This window comes from Pleurodeles waltl, chromosome 6 (assembly GCF_031143425.1).
Source record: "Pleurodeles waltl isolate 20211129_DDA chromosome 6, aPleWal1.hap1.20221129, whole genome shotgun sequence".
Lineage (NCBI taxonomy): Eukaryota > Metazoa > Chordata > Amphibia > Caudata > Salamandridae > Pleurodeles > Pleurodeles waltl.
The window spans coordinates 236,837,721-236,865,504 of NC_090445.1; the positions used below are offsets into that span (position 1 = coordinate 236,837,721).

The 27,784-nt window shown below is 46.4% G+C and overlaps 1 protein-coding gene across 1 annotated transcript in view; it reads left to right on the forward strand.

Annotated features, from left to right (window-relative positions):
* The first annotated feature begins 3,317 nt into the window (after positions 1-3,317).
* ITGB3 (integrin subunit beta 3) overlaps positions 3,318-27,784 on the forward strand; it is a 303,301-nt gene continuing 278,834 nt past the window's right edge. Inside the window, exon 1 of the mRNA XM_069237983.1 lies at positions 3,318-3,698. Within this exon, the coding sequence (XP_069094084.1) occupies positions 3,638-3,698 (61 nt within the window). The 5' untranslated portion in view covers positions 3,318-3,637. The remainder of the gene's footprint in view (positions 3,699-27,784) is intronic.

The following is a 27,784-nucleotide window of genomic DNA, read 5'->3' on the forward strand; positions in this document are numbered from 1 at the left end:
CTGTAGAGTGGAGTGGCAGAGAGTGTTGTGTATTGAAGCAGCATAGTGTGGTTGTGTAGAGTGACATACACTGGAGTGGCATAGAGTAGTGTGGATTGGTGTACAGTGCATTGGCGTAGAGTGTTGCAGAGTATAGCGGCATAGAGTGCAGTCACATTTAGTACAGTGGCGTAGTCTGCGGAGTACAATGCAGTGGCACAGATCAGAATGGTGCATAGTAAAGTGTAGTGATGCAGAGTGGAATGGTGCAAGGTGGAGTGGCACAGAGTGAAATGGCATTGAGTAGAGTGGCACTGAGTGGAGTGGCGCTGAGTGGAGTGGCGTACAGTTCAGTGGCGTTGAGTAGAGTGGTGTACAGTGGTGCAGAGTCAAGTGGCATAGAGTCGAGAGATGCAGGAGGCAGTGGCCCAGAGTAGAGCCAAGTGGCATAGAGTGGAGTGGTGTAGAGTGGTGCAGCGTAGAGTTGCATAGAGCAGTACAGAGTGGAGTATAGCACCATAGAGTGCAGTGGCATAGAGTGCAGTGGTGTAGTGCAGTACGGAGTGGTGTAGAGTTCAGTGGTGGAGAATGCAGTGTTGCAGAGTAAAGTGTCAGAGTGCAGTGCTGTAGAGTGGAGTAGAGTGGCGTAGAGAGCAGTGGTGTAGAGAGCAGTGGCACAGAGTACAGTGATACAGAGTAGAGTACAGTGGCGTGGAGTGCAGCAACATAGTGCAGTGACACAAAGTGCAGTTCTGTAGAGTGCATTGGTGTAGTTTGCAGGGGCTAAGAGTGGAGTGGCATAGAGTGCGGTGGCACAGAGTGGAGAGGCACAAAGTGGAGTAGAGTGGTGTAGAGTGCACTGGCATATAGTAGATTGTTTCAGAGTATGGAGAAGTGACATAGACTGGAGTGGCGTAGGGTAGGGTGCAGTTGCATTGAGTGACATTGTGTAAAATGGCATAGTGGTGTAGAGTGCAGTGAGTAGAGTGCAGTGGCACAGGATAGATTAGAGTGTCATACACTGGATTGGCGTTGAGTGCAGGAGCATAGAGTTGAGTGTTACAGAGTAAATTGCATTGGCGTAGAGTGTATTGGCATAGAGTGCAGTGTTGCAAATGGAGGAGAGTACAGTGCCGTAGAGTGGAGCTGTGCAGAGTAGATTAGTGTGGCCTAGACTGGAGTGGTGTAGAGTTCAATAGTGAAGAGTGCAGTGGTATAGAGTAGAATGCAAAGAGTGCATTGGCAAAGAGCAGAGAGGTACAGAGTAGAGTGGAGAGGCATAGCGTGGAGTAGCACAGAGTGTAGTGGCATAGATAGAGTGCAGTGGCAGAGTGGAGTGTCACAGAGTGGAGGAGAGTGGTGTAGAGTGCTCTGGCATATAGTAGGTTGTTTCAGAGTAGGGAGAAGTGGCATAGAGTGGGATGGTGTAGGGTATGGTGCAGTAGCATCGAGTGACATTGTGTAAAATGGCATTGTGCATAGTGGTGTAGAGTGCAGTGAGTAGAGTGCAGTGGTGCAGGGTACATTAGAGTGGCATACAGTGGATTGGCGTAGAGTACAGGAGCATAGAGTTGAGCGTTACAGAGTAAAGTGCATTGGTGTATAGTGGATTGGCATGGAGTGCAGTGTTGCAGAGTGGCGTAGTGTACAATGGTGTACAGTGTAGCTGTGCAGAGTAGATTAGTGTGGCCTAGACTGGAGTGGTGTAGAGTACAATAGTGAAGAGTGCAGTGGTGTCGAGTAGGATGGAGAAGAGTGCATTGGCAAAGAGCACAGAGGTACAGAATGGAGAAGAGAAGCATAGCATAGCATGAAGGAGCACAGAGTGCAGTGGCATAGATAGAGTGCACTGGAGTGGAGTGGTGCAGAGTACAGTGCAGTGGTGTGGAATGGAGCAGAGTAGAGGGGAGTGGCATAGAGCAGAGTATTCCGAGTGTGGTAGCACACTGGCATTACAAACACAACCATGACATTTGCACAGACATATAGTTTTACTAATAAAACTATACCGTGCACAGATGAAAAGGTGTGGAAATTGCATCACTTAGTTTAATGATTTGTTTTGATCATATTAAAGTATTTGTTTACAACACACCATAAATAACAAACAATGTGCTTCATTTGGGCTTTCGTAAGTTTGATAAATTACTTACACAGTTCATTTAAATGTTGTCGTGTGATAGAAAAAAACGATTTTCTACCCAGTATCCATCAACGTTGTCACATCCTCTCACTTTGAAGTAAAAAAAAAAAGTAACAAGCGCTCTTTGAGGACAGTGCCTGCCATTTCCCCTTGGTCTTTGAATGCACAGCAGACGTAATGAGATAAGAACACGATTTAAAGACCTGTTAACAGAAAGCGCATTTGTGGAAGGATAAAAAAAACACAGTTTAGACAATGTGGCGGTGGAGGGGTGGAGACTTAACCCGGAGAGCCTAAAGCAAATAAAGCCAGCAAAGGGAAAGCCAGAAAGCGTGAGTTACAAACAACAAAGCCAATGGTAAGCAAGGGGCAGAATGCAATCCTAGGTCAAATTTCTGAAAGTTCCCAAAATGTCTTTAGATCAGCTGTCTGGTAGGCTGCGACCTAAAAACGAGTGACCTCCAGCCACCCTGTAGTGACTAACACTAATGGAAAAAATGTTAATTGAATAGTTGAACATAAAGCACTGATATTTCTAGTTAAGCTGAAGAGAGAAGGATTTAACCCTACTGCCTCTGAACTTCACCATATGCAGTCCTAGTATCGAATCTTGGCACCCCCACTTGATCTAGCTGTATGATCCATTGTGTGGCTTCACTGTGTATCCTTTTCCTTTACTGCCCAGTTTGAGAGCAAAATGAAGTAAATCAATACAGGATCTGCGCTCTACGGTTAACGTAAAATTTTGCTTCATATTACAGACTATATAACTAGAGAACATGAAAATAGTCACATTTTGGCTAACTCCTTGCAACGATGTCAGGGCATAGGGGCATTCTTCGATTTTTCATGATTACAATAGATTCCTTCCAATAAATATCACTCAATTTAGTGATTAACTGGTATGTGCTTAAGGCACATAATGTATTTTTTTTTCATTTTAATATCTTTATCATATTTTTCCATGACATTTGTCGCATGCATTACATCTTTTGGTGGCTTACTCGTGCTTTGACTCTTGCCGTGTCAGTCCTCTGGATACAAAGGCTGTCCGTGTGCCCTCTAGAAATGTGACTTCTGCATACTTGCCTATTGTTCCATATCGGTCGCGCGAGAGTAATGTTTGGGTTTACTTTGGAGTCCCTGTGGGCGTGGCCTTTGCCCCAATAAGCTGTCCGTGTGGCCAACGGAGCGTGCACTGGCGGAAGGGGGCAGTAGGATGTACCCTGTATGTAGAGCCTCACTGGGGACATTTCCAGCCCTGACACTACGCTGAGGCTCGGCCCTCGGATGCAGGGAGAGGGAGGGGCTCCTGTCTGACAGAGGGAGGCTGGTACTCGCTTACGTTCTCCCAGTCGCACTGACTCAATCCTGCCCGAGCCACATCCCCCACGGGGGCCGGCGGTCCCCTACCTGCTGCCCTCACCCCAGCGCCGCTGAATCATCCGCGGGATGTCTGTCTGCTGCCTCCCTACCCTCTGAGCTCAGAGCTGCCTCTGCCCAGCCCGGGAGAAGATGGGAGGACTGCCGCCTGCCCTGTGCGCCTTCGCCCTGCTCCTGCTGCCTCAGGCTTGGGGTAAGCCTGGGCTGGGCCGCGGTAGGACAGGGGAGGTGTTGGGGAGCCGGCTGGAATATGCTCTCGTTGGGGCAGGGAATAAAGTATGGGGAGTGTAGGGCTGGATGGAAGGGTTGCCTCCTGCCCTCTGCGCCCTGGTCATTCATGCTGCCTTAAGTTTGGGTGGGGTAAGTTTGGGCTGGGAGGAAGTTGGAGTGGGGCAGGGAAGGTGCGGTGAGAGGTCTAGGGCAGGCTAGAAGGGTTGCCTCTGTGCCACAGGAAAGTGCGGGGCAGGGCGGGAGGGGGGTTAATTGGAGCTGTGTTTCCTGACTGGAAGGCGCTCCTCACTGCTTGTTTCTGGAAACCGCCGCGCGCGTCCCTCTTCCGAACTACTTGTTCAATACCTTCAGGCTGTGTTTTATTTTTTCCTGGGATTGTTTCGGCGGGTACATAGTGAGTGACGTGTTCTCCTTCTTTGCGTGAGGAGCTCCCGGGCTGAGAACCAGAATTCCATTAAGGCAGCCTCTCAGCCCAGGGACCACCGGTGGGCTTGTGCCACTTCCCAGGATTGCGCCTCCTCCCCGGACAACTGAGTGCGGGGTCCGCCTGCCCCGTTTGCTCTTTCGAATGTGTTGTGCTCTCAGTGCTGCCTGGCACTGCACTCCTTCCCGAAACCGTACCTCCGCTTCCCCAAATCTGCTCCTTACCGCTTTGCCCACTTCTTTCTGACACTGGGCGCTCCTATTCTCTGACAGTTCTCTCTCGTTCGTGGTTTTCCCGTCCCTGTCACCGTCTGTCTAGTCTACTCAATGTTTTATTCCCTCATCCAATGACTACCATGTTATTTATATTTTCCAACCACTCTACGTTCTTTTTAGTATATTTAGTTGGCAGTGTTATAGCGCGAACTCAGCCCAAGAGCACTGGAGCGCTTTACATGAGCACCAATTACATTACACTAGGTCAAATGTTTTTAAGGCACCAGGAGATCAGGTGATTTTCTGCCCCCCGCACGACTTCGGTTTCTACTTTTCTTCCTCCCACGCCCCTATTTTCGTCGCCCCTACCCCCCGTCAGTCCCCTGTCACTACCTATCGTCTTTGTGTCCCTCTCTTTCTCAGGTTCTTCCCTGTGCTGGTTTCAAAGAGCACCGGCGCAGCGCAGTACAAATACGGCTGTGGGCTGCAGGAAAGGGGCTGTAACAAGAGAAGGGGCATTTTATAAGGTTTGTGGGTGGAATGTTCTCGTGCCTCTGTCTATCCTTCTGTCTCTTGTTTTCTTGCCCCAGTGTCTGTCTTTACGTTTTCATTCGGTCTTTTCGATCCACATACCATTCCATGTATCTGTTTGCACCTCAGTGGCCTATCGAAACTTGAGGGACCCCCTGAAAAGTACATCGAGGGCTCCCCAGGGCCCACCCCTAGCCTATCACTTTGCTCAGCGTTCTGTGCTGAAAAGGACCACCAGAGTTCGCCCCACTCCGCTGCCCCCTCCCCTACCCCCAACACCCACCGCGGGAGCAAATGTTAGCCATTGCTGCACTCTACAAACCGCGCTGTCTCTGACAGATCGGCTGCTCCGGTCTCTGGCTCAGAGTGCTGCACTCTTTTTGTCTTTCCCCTCCCTTCCCCACCCCAACCACCGGCTGGGTGAGGAAGCCTCAGCCGGTGTGTCTGAATCTAGACCGATCCTACGTTGTGGACTCTCATTACACTGTATGTGTGCCTCTCTAGCCCCACTCGCTCTCATGCTCTATGTCTTCCTCCCAGTCTCATGGCCCACGTGCCTGTCCCTTGATCATGTACTGCAAGTTCACTCACTACGGCCCATATTCAGACACGGTTTGCGCTGAATTAGCGTCATTTTTTGTTTTGTTTTACGCTAATTCAGCGCAAACCTAACTCCATATTTATACTTTGGCGCTAGACACGTCTATCGCCAAAGTTATGAAGTTTACGCCATTTTCTGGACGAAACCTACCTTGCATCAATGAGATGCAAGGTGGGCGTTCCCGTACAGAAAACAACGATATGGCCTTAGCACCATATTCATCCCCGTGCTAAAATCTAGCACAGGGGAATGGGAGCCTTAAAAAAGGCGCTAAGCTTGCTTAGCGCCATTATTTAACGTCTGGGTAAGGTCAGGCGTTAGGGGACCTGTGGGCCTTTTTCCATGGTCAGAGATCATGGAAAGAGCCCACAGGTGCCCTTCACTGGCCCCAGGGACACCCTTACCCACCCACACCAGGAAGACACCTAAGGATGGGGGGACCACATCCCAGGTAGTTAGAGGTAGATATGGTTAAGTATATATATTTTTTTCGAAGTGCCCATTGAGCTGGGGGGCATGACTCCTCTCGTAACTGAGACAAGAGCCATGTCCATGGGATTCTAACGACAGAAAATGACGCTAGTCTGGGCAGAGGCACTTGTTTTGCCTCTGCCCGTTGTAGTGTCATCCTTGACGCTAAAGCCCCTGTTCCCCCTACGCCTCCCCCACCCGACTAGCGTCCTTTTCTATGACGCTAGCTGGGCCTTACCGCCGGCTAGCATCATACCATAAATATGACACCTGGCCGGCGTCTTGGTATGGCGCTAGCTGGAAGTAAACCTTTTGACGCTGAACTGCGTTAGCGCAGTTCAGCGTCAAAAAGTATAAATATGGGCCTGCATGTCTTACATTGCACAGCCAACAGTTCTTGTTTAAGAGAAATTCCCGACTGTCTCTCCCTACCTCTGTCCATTTCCCTAATTCTGGCTTTCTCCCTATCTCTGTCTCTCCCTACCCCTGTCTGTCTCCCTACTCCTCTCTATCTCTACTCCTCTCTCTTTCGTTCCAGGCATCACCCCATTGCCTCAGTGTCTCTCTACTGCTCCTTACCCTTCTGTCTCTTGCTCAACAACCCTTGGCCCTTTGACCTTTACCCCTCTGTCCCTTGCTCCATATCCTTTTGTCCTTTTCTTTTACCCCGCTGTCTCTTGCTCTCTACCCCTCCGTCTCTTACCCACACTCTGCTTCTTGCTACCCTCTGCCCCTTGCTCTCTACTCCGTCTCTTACCCACACTCTGCTTCTTGCTACCCCACTGTCTCTTGCTCCTTACACCCCCAGTCTCTTGCCCTCTATCCGCATTGCTCGCCACCATAGTGTCTTTTGCACCCTACCCACTGTCTCCTGCTACCTACCCCTGTCTTTTGCCCTCTACCCTGTCTCTTGCTCTCTACCCCCTCTCTTTCGCCTAGAATTCTCTTACCGTGGTACTCCTCAGTCTCCAGCTCCCTTCGCCACTGTCCCTTGCTCCATACACTGCTGTCCCTTGACTCATGTCTCTCCCTCTCCTACTTCCTGCCCCTGTCTCCTGCTCTTTACCTTGCCCAGCTGCCTCTTGCCCCTTGGTCTCTTCCTCCCCACGCTTCTCTCTTGCTCCATACCTGCTCTCTTTTGCCCGTACCCCTCTCTCCTTCGCTCTCTGTCACCTTGACAATTGACACCTGCCTCTCTCTGCTCTTCCCTGTGTTTTTTTCCCTCTTCTCCCACACTGCTGTCTCTTCTTCCATACCCGTCTCTTGTTCCTACCCTCTGTCTCTTCTTCCATAACCTGCTGTCTCTTCTTTCATACCCATCTCTTGTTCCTTTGCCTCCGTCTCTTCTTCCATACCCGTCTCTTGTTCCTTTGCCTCCGTCTCTTCTTCCGTACCCGTCTCTTGTTCCTACCCACTGTCTCTTCTTCCATACCCGTCTCTTGTTCCTACCCTCTGTCTCTTCTTCCATACCCCTGTCTCTTCTGCCTACCCTCTGTCTCATGCTCCTACCTTCTGTCTCATGTTCCATACCCCTCTGTCTCCTGCTTCCTGACCTCCTGCCTCCTACCACTCTAGTCCCTGCCTCTTGCATCTGCGTCTTTCTTTCCTGCACCCCTCTGTCTCCTAACTCTCTGGCACTTTCTCTCTGCCCTTTTCCCTTTATTTGCTGATCCCTAGTTTCCCTTTTCCCCAACCACTCCGTCTCTTTGTTCCCCGCCCCTCTGTCTATTGCCCCCACCCTCTCTCTTGTCTTCAACCACTCTGGCCCTTGTCTGCTACTCCTCTGACCCTTGCTGTCCACCCCACCCCTTTATTCCTGTTCAGCAGCCCCATACACCTGTGTCTCTTGCACTCTGCCCATCTGTCTCTTGCACTCTGTCTTCCCGTCCCTTTGTCTCACGTCCTTTGCCCCTGCATCTCTTGCCACTGACCTGTTTCTTGCAGTCATCGCCTGCCTGTCTCTTGCTCCCTCTTGCCCCCGCCTCCTTTGTCTCTTGTTACCTGCCCCTGTATCTCTTGCCACTGCCCTGCTTTTTACTGCCTGCACCTTTGTCTGGTACCCCCTTCGTCTGCCAGTCTCTTGCTACCTCTGGCTCTTTCTTTGTCCCCTCGGTCTCCCCCTCTCTGCCCTTGTCTCTTGCTACCTAGACGACATCTGTCTCTTGTACCCCTGTCTCCTGCTGCCTACCCCTCTGTCTTCTGCTCTCGACCCTTCGGCCTCTCCCACCGCCCTTTATTCCCTGTTCTCTAGACCACTGCTCCCTACCCTACTTTTGGTCTCTCCCCCTCCCTCTAGCTCACACCCCAGCCCCTGTCCCGCCTCCTCTCCCTACCCCTGTACTCTGCTCCTCACCCCTTCTCATTCTCTGCCCTTTTGACTCGTCTCCTCCCGTCCCCTGTTCCATGCCCATCTCTCTTGTTCCCTGCATTACCACTTGTCCCTCTGCCCCCCGTCCCCTGATCTTCGCCCCAGCTTATATCCCGGTATCCTGCAGTCTTCCTCGTCTCCCATTTAATGTTTCTCACGCTCCAGCAGCTTCCTTTCCCTGCTCTGATCGGTCCCTTGCTTTGTTACCCTTTCACCTCTCTGCAGCTGTATGCCGCAGTCGCACAGGTCGCTGGTTTCTCGTAAAACGCACCTGGGGCCAGTTCACTTCGTTTTCACTTTAGTTCCGCCATGGGGCACCACGTGGGACTCCGGGCAGTGTTCTTATCAGGGCAGTGTTTGAATAACTTGAATTGCTTCCATCGGGATTTACACAACGTGTGAGCCTGGAAGAGTGTTGTACGCATGGGAGTTCTCAGTCTAAAGATATGTGCTTTCATGGAATGTGCCTGGGAGCGGATCCTGTGGACTGCGGATCCAGGCGTCCAGCTTAGAGGAGGGCGATTCCAGATTCTTGTGATCAAGGGAACACCCTTGTCGCCCTGTGTTTCCGAGTACTTGAGCTTTCCCTGGGCCGCATGAAACTGGCGTGCGGGGGGGGGGGGGGGGCAGTCAGAAAGCTAATTGTGTATTTCTAACTGGTGGGTGTAAAGAGTCAATCTTACTTAACGATTCCCTTAATTCAACAACAACACACACACACACACACAGCCCTCCTTAATCTCCCCCCTCTATATATACCTCTATCGTGCTTTGACCTGTGCTCGTTCCCTTCATAGATACTGCCGAATATTTTTTTCATTTTACGCTTTAGTCACCCCGTATTTTCCTCCTTAGATGTTTGTATCTCGAGTTTTCTTTTTAAGAAATGTTAGGAAATCACCATAGGTTGCAACAGCTGCGTGGATAGGGTTGACATTTAGACTGCTAAACCAGGTCAAACTACATCAAGTACAGTACTCCCCATGGGAGAAGTCACTTATGTTGGATAAACATTTCCATGGAAAATCCACCACCTTCCCTCATGGCAACAGTCTCGGCTTGCGGCAAGCAGAATGGGTAGGCCAATGCGCGGGGGGGGGGTAAATAAAAATAAATTAAATAAAAAATATGTATTTTTTTAAAAACACTTACCTCCTCCATTGCCGCCGCACCGCTCCTCTGTCCCTTGTAGCTCCGGGCTGCAGACACAGGCTCCCAGCCTGCTCTGCGGCGCCAATCCTGACACTGCTTAAAGCAGCATCAAGATTGGCTGGGAGAGCCCAGTCAGGGCGCTCCCAGGCAGACTGGGAGCCTGTGCAGGCTCTCTCCAGCCCGGCAACCGTGTTGCTGGGCTGGAGAGAGCCTACTGTGCATGGGTGTTTGGCCGGCCCGAGACTGCTGGCCAAACACACATGCACTCTGAGGGGGAGTGCTGTGCACTCCCCCTCACTGCTTGTCATCCCCTAGCCCTGCCCCCTTTACCAAAAAACAATAATAAACAGAGGTTATCATCGTTTTTTGTAAAAGGTTTGCAGCTACAGCTGCTGGCGGAGGGGAAACACTCCTCCGCCCTAATGGAGGAGCCGCCCCTGCATGGCAAATATAGTGCTAGCAAATGGGGACACACACAATGTCCCTTCAAGTACTGGTACACTGTCAGTGCCCACATTGTAGTCGTCCTTGCATGCTCTGAGTATACCCCAGTGTGTCAGGGACACTATGGCCCTCATAATGAACTTGGCGGTCTGGACCGCCATGCCGGCGGTGGCGGTAATTGCTGCCAACGGCATGGCGATCCAGACCGCCATATTACGCACGTGGCTGAACCGTCGCCACCGCCAGGCTCCCGCCACCAGCAAGCAGCGCTGCCCTCCGGATAATGAGTCAAATTCCACCAGCCTTTCCCTGGCAGCTTACACCGCCAGGGAAAGGCTGGCGGAATGAGTGACTCGCGGCCAATGTTCAGGCCCTGTTTCCAACTGGGCGGGCGGGCAGAAACACTGTTTCCACCCACCGGCTCAGCTGGATGTTCTTTATGTGGCTGGCTGGGGGGTTCTTCGCGCTGGCGGTCTTCTGTTGACCATCAGCGCAGATCTTGGTGGGGAAACCCGCCAAAATCGTAATGACCCTCTATGTGCTGTCTTTTGCTCAAAGTCCATCATTTTCAAAGTGATCTTTCATGGACCTAATTCCAACAGACTTGGTGACATACCAGCCACCTTAGATTGGGATGCTGTCAAACACAACGCTTGGCGGAATCAACTCTAGACTGGGAGGAGTTGATGAAGGAGCCAAAAATATCTCTGTAAGCAGCATGTCCTCTGGCTCTGTAGACTAAATGGAATGGGACAGGGGATTTGTCAATACAACATGCATACATATATTTTAACCGAAAGCCTTGGGAATCTTATCCTTAATAAGGGTCTGCACTCTATATATATCACATACATAGATACAAAAAACATTTGGCAGTGTCACAGTTGACTCGTCGCTTACGGGAAGGACCAGATGTATCTGCAGGATGGTCTTGCCTCTTGTAGGTCCTGTAAACCAAGATATGGACGACCCTTTGTGGTAGCCACGGTGCTGCTGACTAGGGAACGTCAAGGTAGTCCTTGCCCTCCAAAAGGAGTCCCTGAGAAAAAACCTGAAGGAAAAAACCTCAAAGGCTGGAACAGAAAAAAAAAAGGAACCGGGAAAAGGGAAGTCTTCAATAGCAAAAATATAACTGGAAGGACCAGAAAAAAGGCAAAAGAAAGGCTGGAAAACCGGAGCGTGATCACCACGAAAGGAAGTGTTGCAGCCCAATGAGACCAAGAGTCTCAGTCCTTATATACCCAAGAACAGGAAGTGACATTCAGGAAGGAAAAGACGCCATGTTAGATTGGGAAAAACTACCATAGGGAATACAGATGAAGATGCCATGTTAGAAAGGGATCCTGATGCATGCATGGAAGAGAAAGACATGCTGGGAAGAAGAAGAAGAACATGGCTCCACCCAAAAATGAGGCAGACAAGAAAAAGAAGAACAAAACAGAAAAGAAAAAGAACAGAGTAAGGCAAAAGACCAGGTACGTGATATAGTGGGAGGAATGGGGGCCCACTGTTAACTCCTAGGCCGCGCCGCGCCCCAAGCTCGCCGCGCCCCAAGCTCGCCGAGGCCCAATGCCAAACCTAGGGCCTCATGTGAGGAAATGCCGAAAAAAAGGGAGCGGCATGCCCAGCGGCCGAGGAATTGCACCGCAGCCCCAGCCGCGTCCCAACTCAGTTTCTCTGTGTGCGCCGTGGTAGGCCGCGGCACAACGGGCAGTGGTATTCATGAAAAACACCATGGTTTCAACTAATGATATTTCATGTATGGTTTGCCCAAGATGAGAATCAGCCCTGGAGCCAGCATACAGAGCTCATTGTTAACAAAAAGGCACGTGGAGTAAACAAATTGACTGCCCTGTAGCTCTCTTCAATCATAACATGATATTCCTGTGACCCTAACTGCATGGACCCTAAAAGGAGAAGGCACTCTCTAATCAGAGGATTGGAGGAAAAAAGTTGAGGAATTATTTCCTGGTTCATATGGAACTATGCAATGCCTAGAGAAAGAGTCGACGAAAAGGAGCACATAGACTCTTATATTATGTTAATTCCAATTTGGAGCCTGCATTATCACCAGGGGTCTCTAGGTGCTTGAGTAAGTGGCCTGAGAGACGCATACTTGTTAGAGTTATTGGTATGCCTGCTGGAATAGCCAGGTCTTGAGGTTGTGCCTAAACGTCAACAAGGAGGGCGGGGCATGCACATGGGCCTATATGGAATTCCACAGCCCAGGCCTGCACACAGCATATCAATGCCCTCTAGATCTGGCTTTGAGGAATCTAGGGATCTTTAAAAAGTGACCTCTTGTGGACCTCAGTTACATAGAAGGTATGTAATAATCCAAACAGTGTTTTGATCAAAGTAGGAGCACTGCAATAAAAGGACTGATATAACCAAGAGCTTCCCAGGTCGCCTGATGCATCAACAAGAGAGACACACAGACCTAAAATAGCAAGGTCTTAAGTTGCTTCTTGAAACTAAAGTAATTATATACGTTCCTTACGTGAAATAGGCAGTTTGTTCAATAGCGCAGGTGTCAAGAAGTGGAAGGACCTTCCTCCCTGTCTGGCCAGCTTGAAGCATTAAATCACTGCTACGTTAAGGTCTGCCGATCTTAACAACTAGGTAGGTCAAAGAGGCCGAAGCAAAAGGGGCAAGCTAGGCGCACCTGCGCATAGCACCTTGAATTGGTTGTGCTTCTCCACAGGGAGCCAGTGTAGGGTGCGGATCAACTAGGTATACAATATTGAACTGCATCCTCTGTTTTTATGGTTATCTATGTTACATAATGCTATGTTACATTACTTTATGTTATATGTATTTGTATAGTGGACTATCCCCAGCGAGGGTATCCTGGCGCTTCGCATGAGGCTAATTCAAGGTCAGGGGTACTTACTTAAAGAATCAGGTTTTCGGCTTCTTGCCTAAATCAAGAAGAGAGGAGGAGGCTCTAATGTGAAGTGGGAGGTTCCATGTTTAAGGAGCAATGTATGAGAAGGCTTGACCTCCATATCTGTTTCAGTGGATGCATGGGACGTGTGCTAATAAGAGTCTGGCCGAGCAGATGTACCTATAGAGTTGGTGGAAATGTATGTTCAGATAGGCTGGACATGAGTTGTATAGTGCTCTGTGCGGATGAAGAGCTTCAACTGTCTGCACTTAAGTAATGGGAGCCTGTGGATTTCCCTCAGGTATCGTGTGCTGTGAGACTAGCATGGGAGGATGAGGTTGAGTCTAGCTGCTGCGTTCTGGATGGTCTGTATTCTTTTAGTGAGTTGGTTTGTGATTCCTGCGGAGAGTGAGTTGCCATACTCCAGTCTGCTGATGATGAGGGCCTAGGTGAAGGTTCTGGTGTTGTTCGGTGGCCAAGTATAAATCTTTCTCAGCATCCTCAGAGTATGGAAATACAGGAAGCAACGGTGTTGATCTGGGTAGTCATGTCCAGTTTGTTGTCAATGATATTCCCAACGTTTCTTGCTTGTGGGCTGGGGTGGGTCTGAGATCTGTAGGCCATCTGGTGGAGTCCCACAGTGAGGCATGCTTTCCGAAGATCTCCACTTCTGTCTTGTCTCTGTTCAAATTGAGACAGTTGAACTTCATCCAGGTGGCAACTTCGATCATGCAGGTTGGAGTTGTTCCTTGTGCTGGGGGATATCAGTTGGGTGTCGGTGCTGTAGGATAGTATGTTGATGCGGTGTGCGCAGATGATGTCAACCAATGAAATTATGTAGATGTTGAAGAGGGTTGGGCTGAGAGATGAGTTTTAAGGTACTCTACACATGAGTTCCCAGGCTTATGAACAGTAAAGAGACAGGTTGATTGCTTGGGTCCTTTTAGTTACGAAAGCACAAATCCATCGGAGGGAGTCCTTGAATGCTAGCCTTGCGCAGTCATCTGATCAGGATGGGGTGGGAGACCATGTCGAAGATCGCTGAGAGGTCCAGTAGGATGAGTCCCGTGGCTTCTCCTTTGTCTAGGATCCTCCTGGCGTCATCTTTTGCCGTGATGAGGGTTGTTTCTGTGCTGTGATTTGGCCTAAAGCCTGATGCCGTGGTATTGAGGAGCTGGTAGTTGGCGAGGTGGCCGGCTTGGCATCTGTTTATGGGTTTTTCTAGGACATTGGCAAGATATAGTAGGAGGGAGATCAGTCTGTAATTTGCAAGTTTGGCCATGTTACAGACTTCTGAGAATGTGGCTGTGTTGATGGAGGTGCTGAGGATCGTGATACAGAGAACGTCCCATCTGGAGATGGCCTGCTTCTGCACTGCCAGACCTTTCTTCACACCCACATAACAGACAAAGAGTTGATCATACGCTTTTGTACGATCAAGGTAGAATGCCAAGGATCTTTTTGGGTCCAGGCGATGGACTTTCTCTTCTTCCTTAGAAGGATTGAGAGTGAGAAGGCTTTGCTGATGGGGATGAATCCTTTGTTGAAGGTGTGGTGAAGGCAGGGTTCTGACAGTGGATGGTCTTCATTATTGCAGTGGTTTAGTTTGTGCTGATGGTGTTTCATGTCATCAGGATGTGCAATCCATCTGAGATGCACAGACTGGCTGTGAGGTTGGTAGTGTCAGGTTGGAGGTTAACGTTAACGTATATAGCTGTGAATTTGCTGCTGAAGAAGTTTAAGAGATTGTTGCAGAGTACTTAAGATGGTGAGATGATGCTGGCAGTGGCTGTGGGGGGTAGGGGGTTAAGTCCTTGATAATAGAAAACATTTCTTTGCTGCTGTTGGTGCTGGTGTCAATGTGGTCTGATAGGTCCTTCTGCTTGGTTTCCCAGATTTGTAGACTGAGGATGAGCCTGAGGTTTCCAAGGCTTTTGAGGAGTGCAACTGAATTGGGGTCTGTGAGGTTCTCCAGGTGAAAGTTGAGGTCTCCTAAGAGGATGTAGGCTGGGGAGTTGGTGATAAGTGGTGCGACGGAGACTGCTATGTTGTTGGGGAAGTTAGTGCAGGTTTATTGGTGTCCATTGTAAATGAGACACGTGGCTCATGTAGTCTGATTTTTAAATGCCTGTGCACCGTCTGCAATCTTTTAATCAAGTACATTGGTACATTGCAATTGCAAAATCAGATCTAGAGCCAGTCAAGGCTCTGGGCACCAGATGCTTATTGTCCGGCATCTAAATATGTAGAGATTTTGCGCATGATGCAGAAATGATGACACCAGAATGCAACTGAAATCTGATCCTCCATTCACAAACGTGTATCATTCTGACCCCCAGACTTTGGATCACCAAAGGGGGAGTGTGTGGAGGACCTTTTGTTTTAGGCCAAAAGTTGCTTGCCTGACCAGAGATTTACCCGATTGCTGACAACGAAAACCTCTGTTTTGTATGCATTAAGCTAAGCCTATTGCTCCCTATCCAAGATCAGATGAACTGCAGAATCTGTTGGAACACAGAGTAAATGCCTGAATTATTGTTTAACCTTAGCAGGATCTGTATATTATCTGCGTACATGTTAGGCATTCCACGTAGATATTAAAAAATGAAGTGATAGTGAAGAGTCCTTGGGCACATCAGGAGAGACCCTCATGCTTTCGGAAATGAAGGGCACTAGCTGAACAGTTTGTGAACTGTTTGTCAAGAAGGAGGAGAACCATTGCAAAACCAAGCTCCTATCCCAAATGCCTTAAATAGTCCAGGAGGATGATATTGTCCACCACATCAAAGGCAGCTGAGAGGTCTAAGAAGATAAGGACCCTGGTACGCCCCAGCTGTAGGTCCATCCTAAGCTAATCGTTGTGGAAAAACATTTTAGATTCTTTAGCAAATGATGACTGCAATTCGCTCACGGAAGTAAAAGTCACAAAAACAACCATCCTCTATGTTTGCAATTTTATGTGATTTGGATCCAAAGGTTCGAAGGCTTCTAAGTCAGTGCTACAAAGAACTATTCCTAAACCACTAATCAGTAATGGTGGTCTCTAAACTATGCACTTTGGGAGACACTTCATATTTCAACACCTCTTCTGAAAAAAGAAAAAATCTATATTTGATTTCTTGTAAGTACTCACCACAAACTACTACTACATACAAAACTCAGGCAAAGAAGGACAGCACGGGCCAAGGGGCAGGACCTTGATTTGACCAAATTCAAAATAGTTGAAGAGAACTAGTCAGTTGGCAACCAGGGAGGGTCCTTGAGGAAAGTTTTAGGACATTTGAAAACCCAAACTGTCCTCAGCCAGTGCTTAGCTTGTAAAAGAATAAGGGCCAGATGTAGCAAAGGTTTTTACCCATTCTGTGTCTATGGGAAAAAGTGTTCGTACATATGGCCCTAAGTGTCTGGCCCGACATTTTGTTCAGAATGCCATGTTGCCAATGCTGTCGAAAGTCAGAGTGCCAAATACCAAGGCTGATTAGTATTAATTCAACCTCATCTCTCTTTAATCCACCACCAGACACTTCCTGCCTTTTTATTATACTTTGCAAGCTCTTTTTCACCCCACTCTCCCCTTGACACTGCTTTTCCTGTATTTCTCTTACTCCCTTCTCTTTGCTCTGGACCAAAGTTTGTTGAGGAAAAATAAACGCTGGTCCCTAAAAAATGAGTGGTGTTGGACCCTACCTGCCACTGCCAACTCTAATTAAGCACTGGGCATAGTGCATCACTGTGACTTTTCACAGGGATGCCATTTCAAGGTGTCTTCTAGGTGTATCAGTTTCTAACCCTTCTGTATGTTGCTGGTTACATCATTTATGGGTCACTTTGCAACCCCTAAAGATGCAGCCACTGATCTCATGAAAGTAATCATACTGTCTGCCTTTTTGATGATTTTAGCAGTTGCTTATTTACGCCTGTTGTCAGTCATGGTTTATTAGCATGATGGTGCCTGGAGCTTTCAATATAAATGTATGCAAATAGCACTCTAGCACTATCATAGTCAAAGATCATACACAGCATTTCATGTGATGTCATCAGGGCCAGTGGATGCGTGAATTAACTTCCATTGCTACAATGTCTCTGGTGACCTTCACTGTCTTTGCAGAGGTCGCAGCTGTAGCGCAGGGATGACTTTTGGATTCGGTCACCAGGGAGACTGTCAGTATTTTGCTAGCCTACAGTCAATTGGAGGACTGTCTGAGATTTTGCACATGCTATGACATGTCTCATGCCAAATCCTGTTGACGTAATCCTGCACAAGGTGAGAAAAAAGTTGTTTCTAAGGGCGTGTCCATTTTGGTAGCAGAGTGACAGCAGCGGGTCGTTTCCAGTTGTGGCTCACAGGAGGGAGAAGGGGCGGCACGGCACGCGGCTGAGGGGAATCGAGCAAAAGAAAAAAATTAATAATATTTTTTTTTAACCTGTTTTGCCGTGCCACCACCGCACCACTACTCAGCTGCAGGCACAGGCTCAGGCCCCCATCCTGCCCTGCGTCTAATCCTAACACTGCTTTCATGCTGCCGGCAGCATGAAAGCAGCGGTAGAATTGGACAGAACACCCTGGCTGGGCACTCCGAGGCAGAGGGTTGGCGGGTTGGACAGAGCCTAGTGCGCATGTATGTTTGGCTGTCCCTGTCACACCAGTGGCCCTGCCCCTTTTGCAGTAAAAACATATTAAACATAGTTTATTATGTTTTTACTGTAATAGTTTTGCAGCTGCGGCTGCTGCTGTTGGGGGGCGACGCTCCTCCGCCATAGCGGAGGAGCCGCCGCTGGTCGTTTCTGGGGGAACAATACAACATAAAAAGGGGTGCATTCGATCACATTAAAATTACTGCCAGTGGTTCCGGGTGGCCTGGTATTTGAGTATGGTAACACTGCCAGGGGAAATGCCAGTAGCCCTCCTTGTATGCATTTTTTCACAGTACAGTATTGCCGCCTCATTATGAGTTCCAAGGGTTCATGAAGGGAAAAGCTGATAATGCCATACATATTCGCGATTCCAAACGGAAGAACATTTTTTATTTTGTTTTTCCTGCAGAAATATCTAAAGGTAATACTTGCCAAAGTGGGTGGAACCCTGTGGTCAGTTTCAAATTAGCTCACAATTTGTAGGGCTGATTCTTGTCCAAAACCTTGAGTGTCAATGTAACACTTGTTGTTGGAAAGATGGATATAGCTAAGAGGTTTGCAAGCCATTAGAAAGTTCAAGGCTGCTTACACATACCCAGGACATGCCAGGCTTGTCAAGTCAACGAACGACCATTGTAAAGGTTTTAAAACCAATGAAATCTTCACCTAGTCGACCCACGGTCGAGGCTTCTGAGCTACTCATTTTGCACAAAAGGGCGGCGTCTGTCAGGCAAGTAACTGCACAGAGAGTATTGAAGCAACAAACTTCATAGTACACCACAAGATACTGCGGAAAGATTCCCATCTGCAGGGGGCATTGTTTAAGGGTAGGCATGCAGGCATGCTTGGAGGTCACGGCCCTGGGAGAACTGCACTTCATTTTCCTTGGTTTAAAGAGCCCAACAGGAGTTTCCAGAGCAGGACTCCCCAAGAGAATTCCACGCCTCTGCAGGGTAGGACCTAATTTGTTAAACACGGTTTATCTGCGGCAGAAGACTAGAAGACACTGCACAGTGCAACCGTGTATTTTTTCAATAGTCTACAGAAAAAAACTGGTCTCTTATTTTCTTTCTTTTTTCAAGGAAATTTCTCCCTCAGACTACAGAAAAGAGCTGGTCTCTTATTTTCTTTCTTTTTTCAAGGACATTTCTCCCTCAGAGAGGGCAGGTAATCTCTGTTTATGCTCTGACTTGACAGCGCAGCCCTGGCCAGACAGTTGTGTGAGCACCACTAGACAGGGGCTTTGGCCCTGCCCACATGTTCGGAGCCAGAAGTACTTGTTTTGATTGAGCATAAGTTGTATGCTTCCACAAAAGCTCGTCCTCCACTCAGCTATGATCAGTTTGTTTATTTATCCAGCTGGCTCTGTGTGAACTATCAGGGGCACACACATGACATTGTAATACTATAAAAGTGTCTTAGATAACTAGTTAATTAATCGTGCTTGTCTTTCCCTGGCATCAGCATAGATAGGAGAAGGGCAGTCATTATAAGTCTGGCCTGATAGTTCAACTCTCACCTGACCTTTTAACCTACACCAAAATTATCCTACAGTTGGTTGTTGCTTTTTTCCTACTGGGCGTTGGAGTGTTTTAAAAAAATAATGTTTCCTGCAATTAGATCAGACCTCCAAAGGCTAAACCAGACTAATTGTAAGTTGATGCAGAGGAATGTGCCTCAAAATAGATCCCAAAACCTAAGCAGATATCATCAAATCAATGAATGCTTAATGTTGGGGATTTGTAGAGAAGCTCAAGCAGTTCTGGGTACAAAGAACTGTTTTTGTCTCTACTCATGACGACCCCTTTATACTCAAGCAGTCTTATCTCGTGTCTGTCCTCTGCATGTGTCACACTATGGTTTCCTCTGATAGTGACATGCACCTCCCTGGTGCACCTTCAGGATAACGTAAGCTCTATATATCCTGCACTGATACATCAGGGTAGTGCCAATAGGTCTCTGTTATGATGTGATATCTAGTCACATACATAACATGTATGGTTATGGGCTAAAGAGGAAGTGGGAAGGGAGGAGGGTGAACTAAACGCACTGTGGTAGTGTGGTTTTGCTAAGTCTTCCGTTCTTTCTTCCCACGTACTGACTGTGTGATCCTAGATAAGTAAATTTTCTTTCCAGTGCTTCGGTTTACGTTCTACATTGTATTCGCCCTAGTTGCAATACATCAGATACAATTACATTGTGAGAATAAAAAGATAAAAAGGAAAAACTGGTTGTGGAATTAAAGATTCATTATGAAAATGGAAAGGGGAGAAAAACTGGAAAAAATCCATGTGTAAAACATAACACTAAAAATTATGCAAGTGGGAGGAAAATTGAGAGGAATGTCCAGCAAAATGTGTGATTCTGGATGAATCTAGCTGTCACTGAGGGAAGCGGTTCCTGTTCTGCGAGAAGAAGTGTTTGCTTTTCCAAAAGTTATATCTTTGGATGATGATGAACGTGGATGTAACATCTGCTAGCTTAGACGTCTTTTTAATTTTTCTACAGTTTATCTTGCCTTTAATGGTGATTTTGTCCTTGGCTTATAGCTGGTCAAGTACGTTCTGGTGTTCTCATAAGTGGGTTTGATGTTAAGGGAGAAGGAGCTACCACTAGACACAACATAAAATCCATCACTCAAAGTGCACAAGGAGCTTGCACAGTCCATTGCCACTAATCCTGCCTCTTTTCTTGCTCTGTTGTTCGCCCAAATTGCACAAATGGCTTGCGTGGTCCTTTGCCACTTAAATTCCTTCTGTGTTTTTGCTCCAGCCTTGTATACAACAACTGTGTAACTATCAGCTCGTAACATGTTCACTTGACCTAGAGAATGTGCGATAGTATGCATTGGATAATTTATCAGTCTTGCACTCTTTACCATGTTATGTGCCTTTTTGTACGTGGAGGCTACTGTAGTGACCAGAAACTGATCATTTAGAAGAGAACTTGTCATTTTTGTAGATGCCTTCTTCATGGCTCTCCATAGAAAGCGTTTCCACAATGAGTCAAGGTCTTTGCAGAAAAGCAATATGTTATGGATAGAATATATCTGATTCATGCCACATGGGCAAATAGTGTCCACTGTGTCCCCTCTGGAATTTCAAAATGTATGTTTCCAGGAGATTCGCTCTCATGAGGATAAAATCAGGATTTCGTGAGGTTAATACAATGGATTGTTGGTCGTCTTTCCCTTCACCAATGTCCTTCCATGGACCATTTTTCTTTCCCTCAGATTTTCCCTGTTTTATGCGTAATCTCTCCATTCTCTGTCTCCTTGCAGACAACTGCATTGTTGTTCTTAATGGGAGTATCTTCTTTTTACCACATAGCACACTGTGGCTTGCTTTGGTTGGAAAGACATGCGGCAATATCTACTGTTGATCTAAGATGGCACTTCTAGGTCCTTGAGGGAAGCAGAGGGCCTTCTTCCAGAAACACCGCTAGACTCTATCTGGAGATTCGCCAAGCTGGTCAAGGCAGTGGTGTAGCGTGGGGGGTGCAGGGGGGGGCGGCCGCACCGGGCGCAACATCTGGAGGGGGGGGCGCGCTCGCGAGTGCTAAAATCCACGGGTTAGGGGGCGCAAATTACTTGCCTTGCCCCGGGTGCTGACAACCCACGCTACGCCACTGGGTCAAGGTCCCACAGTTTAACAATGCACTGCGGCATTATGGTTGTTCACTGTGTTTCAATGTTTGGACCCGGGTCTCTGCTGAGGGGACTCGTACATTCTGATCAAAGCATAGAATTCCATTTTCAAGCAAAGTAAAGTTTATCAGGGTTCTTTGTACCTTATGAAATTCCGAGATATTTATATCTTTGGATGATGATGAACGTGGTTGCAACATCTGCTAGCTTAGAAGTTTTTTTTTATTCTCCAGTCTATCTTTTCTTAGTTGGTCATTTTGTCCATGGCTTATAGCTGGTCAAGCACGCTCTGGTGTACTCATAAGTGGGTTTGATGATAAGGGAGAGAGAGCTACCACTAGACACAACATAAAATCTATCTATCTATCTAGGGTTGGACCATCTGTAAGCAACAGTGTCAGTGTAAACATATTGTATCTTGTCACTTACGTTTGTGATTCCCAGCCTATAATCTTTGAGGTTAGTTTGTTTGTTTACTCGCAATTTTATTTGTCTTGAATTAGATGTCCCCTTTAGGATTGTCAAGCTGGCTCGGTGAGGTGACTGTTCTATGCTGAAAAAGCTGTGATCTGCAGGTCTCATCTTCTAATCCCCATAAAGCCAATCCTGCCTTCCATTTTTCCGATCTAAATTGAGTACTGTCAAAATGGGTAATAGAAACTTCTGTTATGAATATCCACAGATGTTTGACGTTTGTGTGATTCAGTGTGATTCAGACGTCGAAAGAGAGGGTACCATAGCTGATATGTATTTATTCTCCTTTAAAAAACTGAGGCTCGAAACTAACAGGCATAGGCAATAGACGGTTGAGAAATGCAAAGAAACAGGACAGACGCATAAATAAAACAAGCAAGTACATTAAAAGTGAAAAGATAGAGCAAGGATGCAATGCTCACCTGCTCCTGTTCCTCCATTCCCACTCCCAACTTCCTGCACCCCAAGCACAAATGATGTAAGTCAGCCTCTTCACTGACAACCTCCGTGCATTTCCAAAGCTTCATTTTAGGATCGATTTATCACATTAGTTGTTGTTTCTTGCCTTTGCATTAACCTTTCTGGTGTTTCAGCGCTGATTTAGTGAGTCTTGCCGTTTTCAGTTTTTTTTTAATTGCAATCTTTTATCCCCAAACCTAGAAGCAAGTCAGATTCTCTACTATATAAACCATTATTTAAAAGCATAGGTCTTAACATCTTAGCCTCGGAGTAAGTCAAGTCAAGTCAAATTAACTTTATTCGAATTGATATCCAAATACATAAAAGTGCAAGAGATAAAAGACCTTACTTACATAAATATTTTCACACATTTAAAAAGGTACAGATATGCAGTACAATAAATATAAAAAACAAATATTTACACACTTAAAAAGAAAAATAGGCAATAAAATTGATAAATGGAGGTGCAAAGCAGTACAACCACGAAGTATTATCTTAATGCAATGATCACAAGTATTGCTAGCAGTGTCTGTCAACTTTTATGCTAGTGTCAATGAAAATTAATGGGTCTTATAAGAGAACAGTCGGAACATAACAAGTGCCAAAAGTTAAAATTCTCACGTGTCATTAGAGATTTCTTCATATCGCAATCTATCTGAGTTAGTGAGTTGTGTGTCTGGAGGGCCTTCTTAATAAATTTGAGGATACCATAACATATGTACATGTTTGACATTTTAAAGAAAATAAGGACCTCCTGATAATGTATAAGACCCTGAGACCGGAAAAGGCAATGTAGAGTAGAGGATCTGATATCGCTATAGAATTTTCAGAACAGTGAAAAGTGGGGGGTCGTGTGACTTGCCTTTCCATCATATGGACACCTTGGCGGGTTCAGAAGCCATGAGTGTGTTTTTGGGAAGACCACTAAATGGTGAATCCACTGTAAATGTACTCTGGTTAATAAAAATCTTGTCTTTGATATTTTTCACATTAATCAGGTTTCCTTGAATCCCCTGTTGGCTGAAGGCCTTAGAGTATCTATCTACTGCGGGTTTCATTTTTTCATGGGATTCTCTATTTGCTCCCTAATTCCCATCTAGGTTGATTTTATTTCTCTTTTGCTGAATTGCTAAATACTATGTGGTTCGAATGGATTAAAATATACCTCTAATTCTAATAGCAGCAATATTATATACTAAAGCCACAGTATTTTACCACAGTAATCCAGACCCAGACATTCCCTAATAATTTCCCCAGTAAACTTGGTACCTTGTTCTGACCACATGCTATGCCATTTCATGAGTGCATTGAGATCAGTAGTGTCCTCCATGTACTCTATACCCAGTGCTTTGTTTACAATGAAGGCTGGAATCGACTTTGGCGCAGTCAGTAGCCTGTGTAAAAAGACACTTTCTTGCAGCTGTAATGGTTTACACTTTTCCCTACCCATACTGAGGAACAATATAGTGTCACTGGGAGACATTTACTCCCATACAATTTAGTAATTTCTCGTAAAGGTTTGCTTCCAGATTTCTAGGCAAAACTAGGTACAGCAGCAGTGGTCCATATACATTTTAGCTTGGCCGTTTCCATATGAGATGAACAATCATCTTTCTGAGAAAAAACAAAACCCAAATAGCTAAATGTTTTCTCCTCTTCGAGCTTTTGAACCTTTACAAAATGCCTTTTCCCCTGTTTCAGCCTTTTCCCACATAACATGGTGTAGGTCTTAGTTAATTTAAACTTTAGATCTCTGCTTTCCATAAAAATAACAAAATTAGTTATCAGTCACTGGAGACCATTTGCCTTCCTGGATAAAAGTAATGCGTTGTCTCTGTAAAGCAGGATTGGGGTAACACGGGAATCCACCCTGGGGACGGCAGCATATAAGTTCTACAGGAAGCCATCCACCCCATTTATGTATAATGAAAATAACAATGGTGGGAGTACGCAACCCTGCCTAATCATCCGAAAAGTATTTGTACTTTCCCCATTCTTCCCATAACGCACACAGCAAGTTAGGGAAGCATACAACCGGGAGAGGTGACTTACAATATAATTCTGAGTGCCCATATCTATTAACAGCTGCCATAACTTGTCATGATTCATCAAGTCAAAGGTGCTGGGCAAATCTGCAAAACACAGCTCAATACGTCCCTCTCTAGCCAGTGTATACTTGCTAAAGATGAGATCTAAGTTTATTTCCTGTTACACTGTACCTATTTTCTTCCTAAAGCCATATTGTGATTCCGTCAATATACCTTTTTCCAGGCCCCAAGATTCCAACCTTGCTAAGATCTCCCTACCCATGGTTTTCACAGAGGAATCCAGAAGCGATATGGGATGGTAACATCTAGCATTGGCTCTGTTCCCTTTTTTTTAAGTAGGGACAATCACACTATCGCTCCAGGATTTTAGGATATAGCCATTTGCTTCTGCATCAAAAAAAATGTCTTTAATTCAGAAACCATTGGGATGTATATGAATTAAAAACATCCACTGGGACCCCATCGGGCCCCAGGACTTTTCCTTGGGCACTATTCTTTAGGGCTACACTAAATTCCTCCATGGTAATTTGTTCAAGGGGCTTAAAAGGAATTGTATTTAGGGGGCTCAGGGGCACGTTAGCGGCAATGTTTTCTGGATTAAAAATGCCTTGAAAATGTTTGCTACAATTGTGGGGTGTGACAGAGACCTCTATAGATGGACTAACGCTCTCTTTGAGGAAGGGGGAATTTACAGTTTTCCACAAACTATTATTTACAGTTTCAGCTGCTTGTTCTAAATCTGCCCAGTACAACTCCTGAAGTTCCTTCTTTCTTCTGTCTAACACAATCCTATAGTTGTTTGGAAGTTCTTTAATTTTCCCCCATTTCTTGTGTTTCTTGAAGGGCCTTTCTGAGTGCCTGATTTGCTCTACTACATTGAGAGTTAAACCACCCAGAATTAGTTCTTCTCTTTCCGGGCTCTTTAGCTGGCAGATGGAAATTTTGAAAATTGTTGTTGTTATATGAAAAGAGGCCTCCACCACCCTATCACAGTCTGCCCCTATGCATATAAAAAAATAACCCTATTGCTCTAATATAATGGATTCAAGTATTTTAGATTAATTTATCCCCACCCATTTTAAGGCAACCCTTTTTCTCCAAGAGGTTTTAATAGTCAGCTCAAATACCATTTCCTCAGGTTTATTATATATCCATTTTAAGGAAAGCTTTAACACTGTGTAGTCACTGATCACTGTATTCTCTATTTTAAGGGATTGGATCAAACCATTACGTGATCCATAATAGAAAAGTTCCCATTACCATGAAAGGTGAGGAACCAAGGGCCATTTTCTCCTTGTTCCTGTTCTATTATTTCTAAGTTTAATTTAGACAATAGCTAGTTTAACAAATCCCCACAGAAATCATGTATAAAGTGTGAATGATCAGCCCCAAAACAGTCCGAGAGGTCGCAAACTGAGCTACTTTTATTCTGACATTTTCCTGTATTAAATTCTCCGGCCCAGAGGTACGTATAATTTGAGCCCACCTTATTTGCAAAGGCCTCTATATCCTTTCCCAATTCTATAATAATTTTACTATGTGTATTGTTGAAGATATTGTTATAAAGGGTTCTTAGGATGACCTTGTACCTTCAGGCTGTAATTGGGTAAGCCACCTGATAATAAGGTGATTTGGTTAGAGTTTTCGTAACAATGATGGGCAATAAATTAGAGATGAGTGTTGCCAGACCCCTTTTGGCTCGTCCGTTTAGCAAGGGGTAACTGGTGTTCGGATAGAAAAGAAACCATCTAAAAAATAAAAAAAATAAAAATCCTGCTCCAAGTTTGCTGTAAACATATTAGCTGGGCAGATGTTATAATGTTTAACTATTTCGGGTTATGTAGCTTGGATATTACACCCGCTACATTCCAGCATTTGATAAGTAAATATTTGCTCAAATTACTTGTTATGTTAACTGCCTCCTGGCCATTTATGGATTTGCCTTGTAGGCCCTGTAGCTCTAAACCCCTATCCCCATTAACAGGCTCCACATCCTGTGACTGCCAGTCCTGATCATTTAATTGAGATAGTGGGGAAATCTGTTTATAATGGTACTAAGAGGCCTGCTAATCGATGCATGCTGCCTTCCTTGTTGTCCTACCCATAAGGAATGAGCGCCGTTTGTACGAGGAGCTGGGTCCGGGGTATTCATTCTACTGTGTCTAACCGGTCTATAAAAGTAACCTAAAGGAAGAGATTCTACTTTGCTCAAACAAAGGGATCCTAGTGCTAAGCTCTGTAGTAATCTTGCAACAATACATGGCCTTCTAAAATTTACTTTTATACTGTCCCCTGTGGTACCGAGTCATCATGTGTGGATACAGGTGCCGGTTGTCGGACCACTGGGGTGTCTTTCCCCAGCCCTTGCTTATGCTTTGTAGTGTGTTGCGGAGATAAGCCCTTTTGAAATTTAATGGACTTGACTTTGGCTTTAGCACTAGATGTGCCCTTAGCTTTTTTGCACCATGGTGGGGTTACCTCCAGGGCTATGCCCTGATCACTCGTGCCCTCAAACAAATCAGGCACAGGAACTGGGTCACTTGCACGGTCCTGTAGCGTGCTAGGGGAATTGAAGAAGTACCCCCTTCTGAATGAGCAACAAATGGTGCCATACCAAGGCCCATGGAGAGCCTTCTCTCAGAGAATTCAGTCTCACCGTTTACCACCCCAATTGCTCTCTGTAACATTCTATGAATAGCTGTGTGTTTTTAACAGCAGGACTCTGAACAGGGACTACGACTGGCAACCTTTCCCCCCCCCTGCTTAATCGGGATATAATATGTCAATAAGAATACAAAGGTAAAATACTTTCCCCCTAGTACTTATAAGCACTGCTCATTAAGGGTTGGTTTATCCACAATGACCATACCACTGAAAACACTCTAATGATACACAAAAGTCTCCAGCCTTTAGTAAAACAACCTGGAGAGGTATTTTCTTACTTCCAATGAGTCGTTGTCAGAGGAAGGGCCCAGCCTTGTCTGGCCACGGACAGACACAGAAGGGCCCGCCCTTGGCCTGGGCTTTGCCCACACACGCCCCATGCTCGGGGACCACTGCGCACTTTTAAAGAGCCGTCAGTCGCTGGTAATGCGGGTAGGAATGACAGGATTTGTAGTCCCCAGCAGCCGGTTTGTAGTTGTTGGTAGCTTCCCCCTGTAAGAACAGGCCCCAATGTCAGGTGGCGCCCAGCACTCAGTTCACCTTCAATTAGGTTCAGGTAATGCTCAAAGCAGCCCCCAAGTGCTCAGGACCACTGCACACATTTATAGCACCGTCAGTGGCTGTAATGGAGGCAGAGATTATGGGACTTGTAGTCCCCAGTGGCCAGTTTGTAGTCGTCATTGGCTTTTTCCCCATTAGAACAAGTCCCAATGTCAGGTAGCACTCCAGTGATGCTCAGCACTCTGTTTGCCTTCAATCAGGTTCAGTTAATGCGCAAAGCAGCCCCCAAGTGCTCAGGACCACTGCACACTTGTATAGCACTGTCAGTCGCTGGTAATGAATGCAGGGATGATGGGCCTTGTTGTCCCCAGCGGCCGGTTTATAGTCAGAGGCAGCTTCCCCCCATAAGAACAGGTCCCAATGTCAGGTAGCGCCCAGTGACGCTCAGCACTCTGTCTGCCTTCAATCAGGTTCAGTGAATGCGCAAAGCAGCAGTGGAGTAATCTACAGAGCGAGGCAAGGGATGGT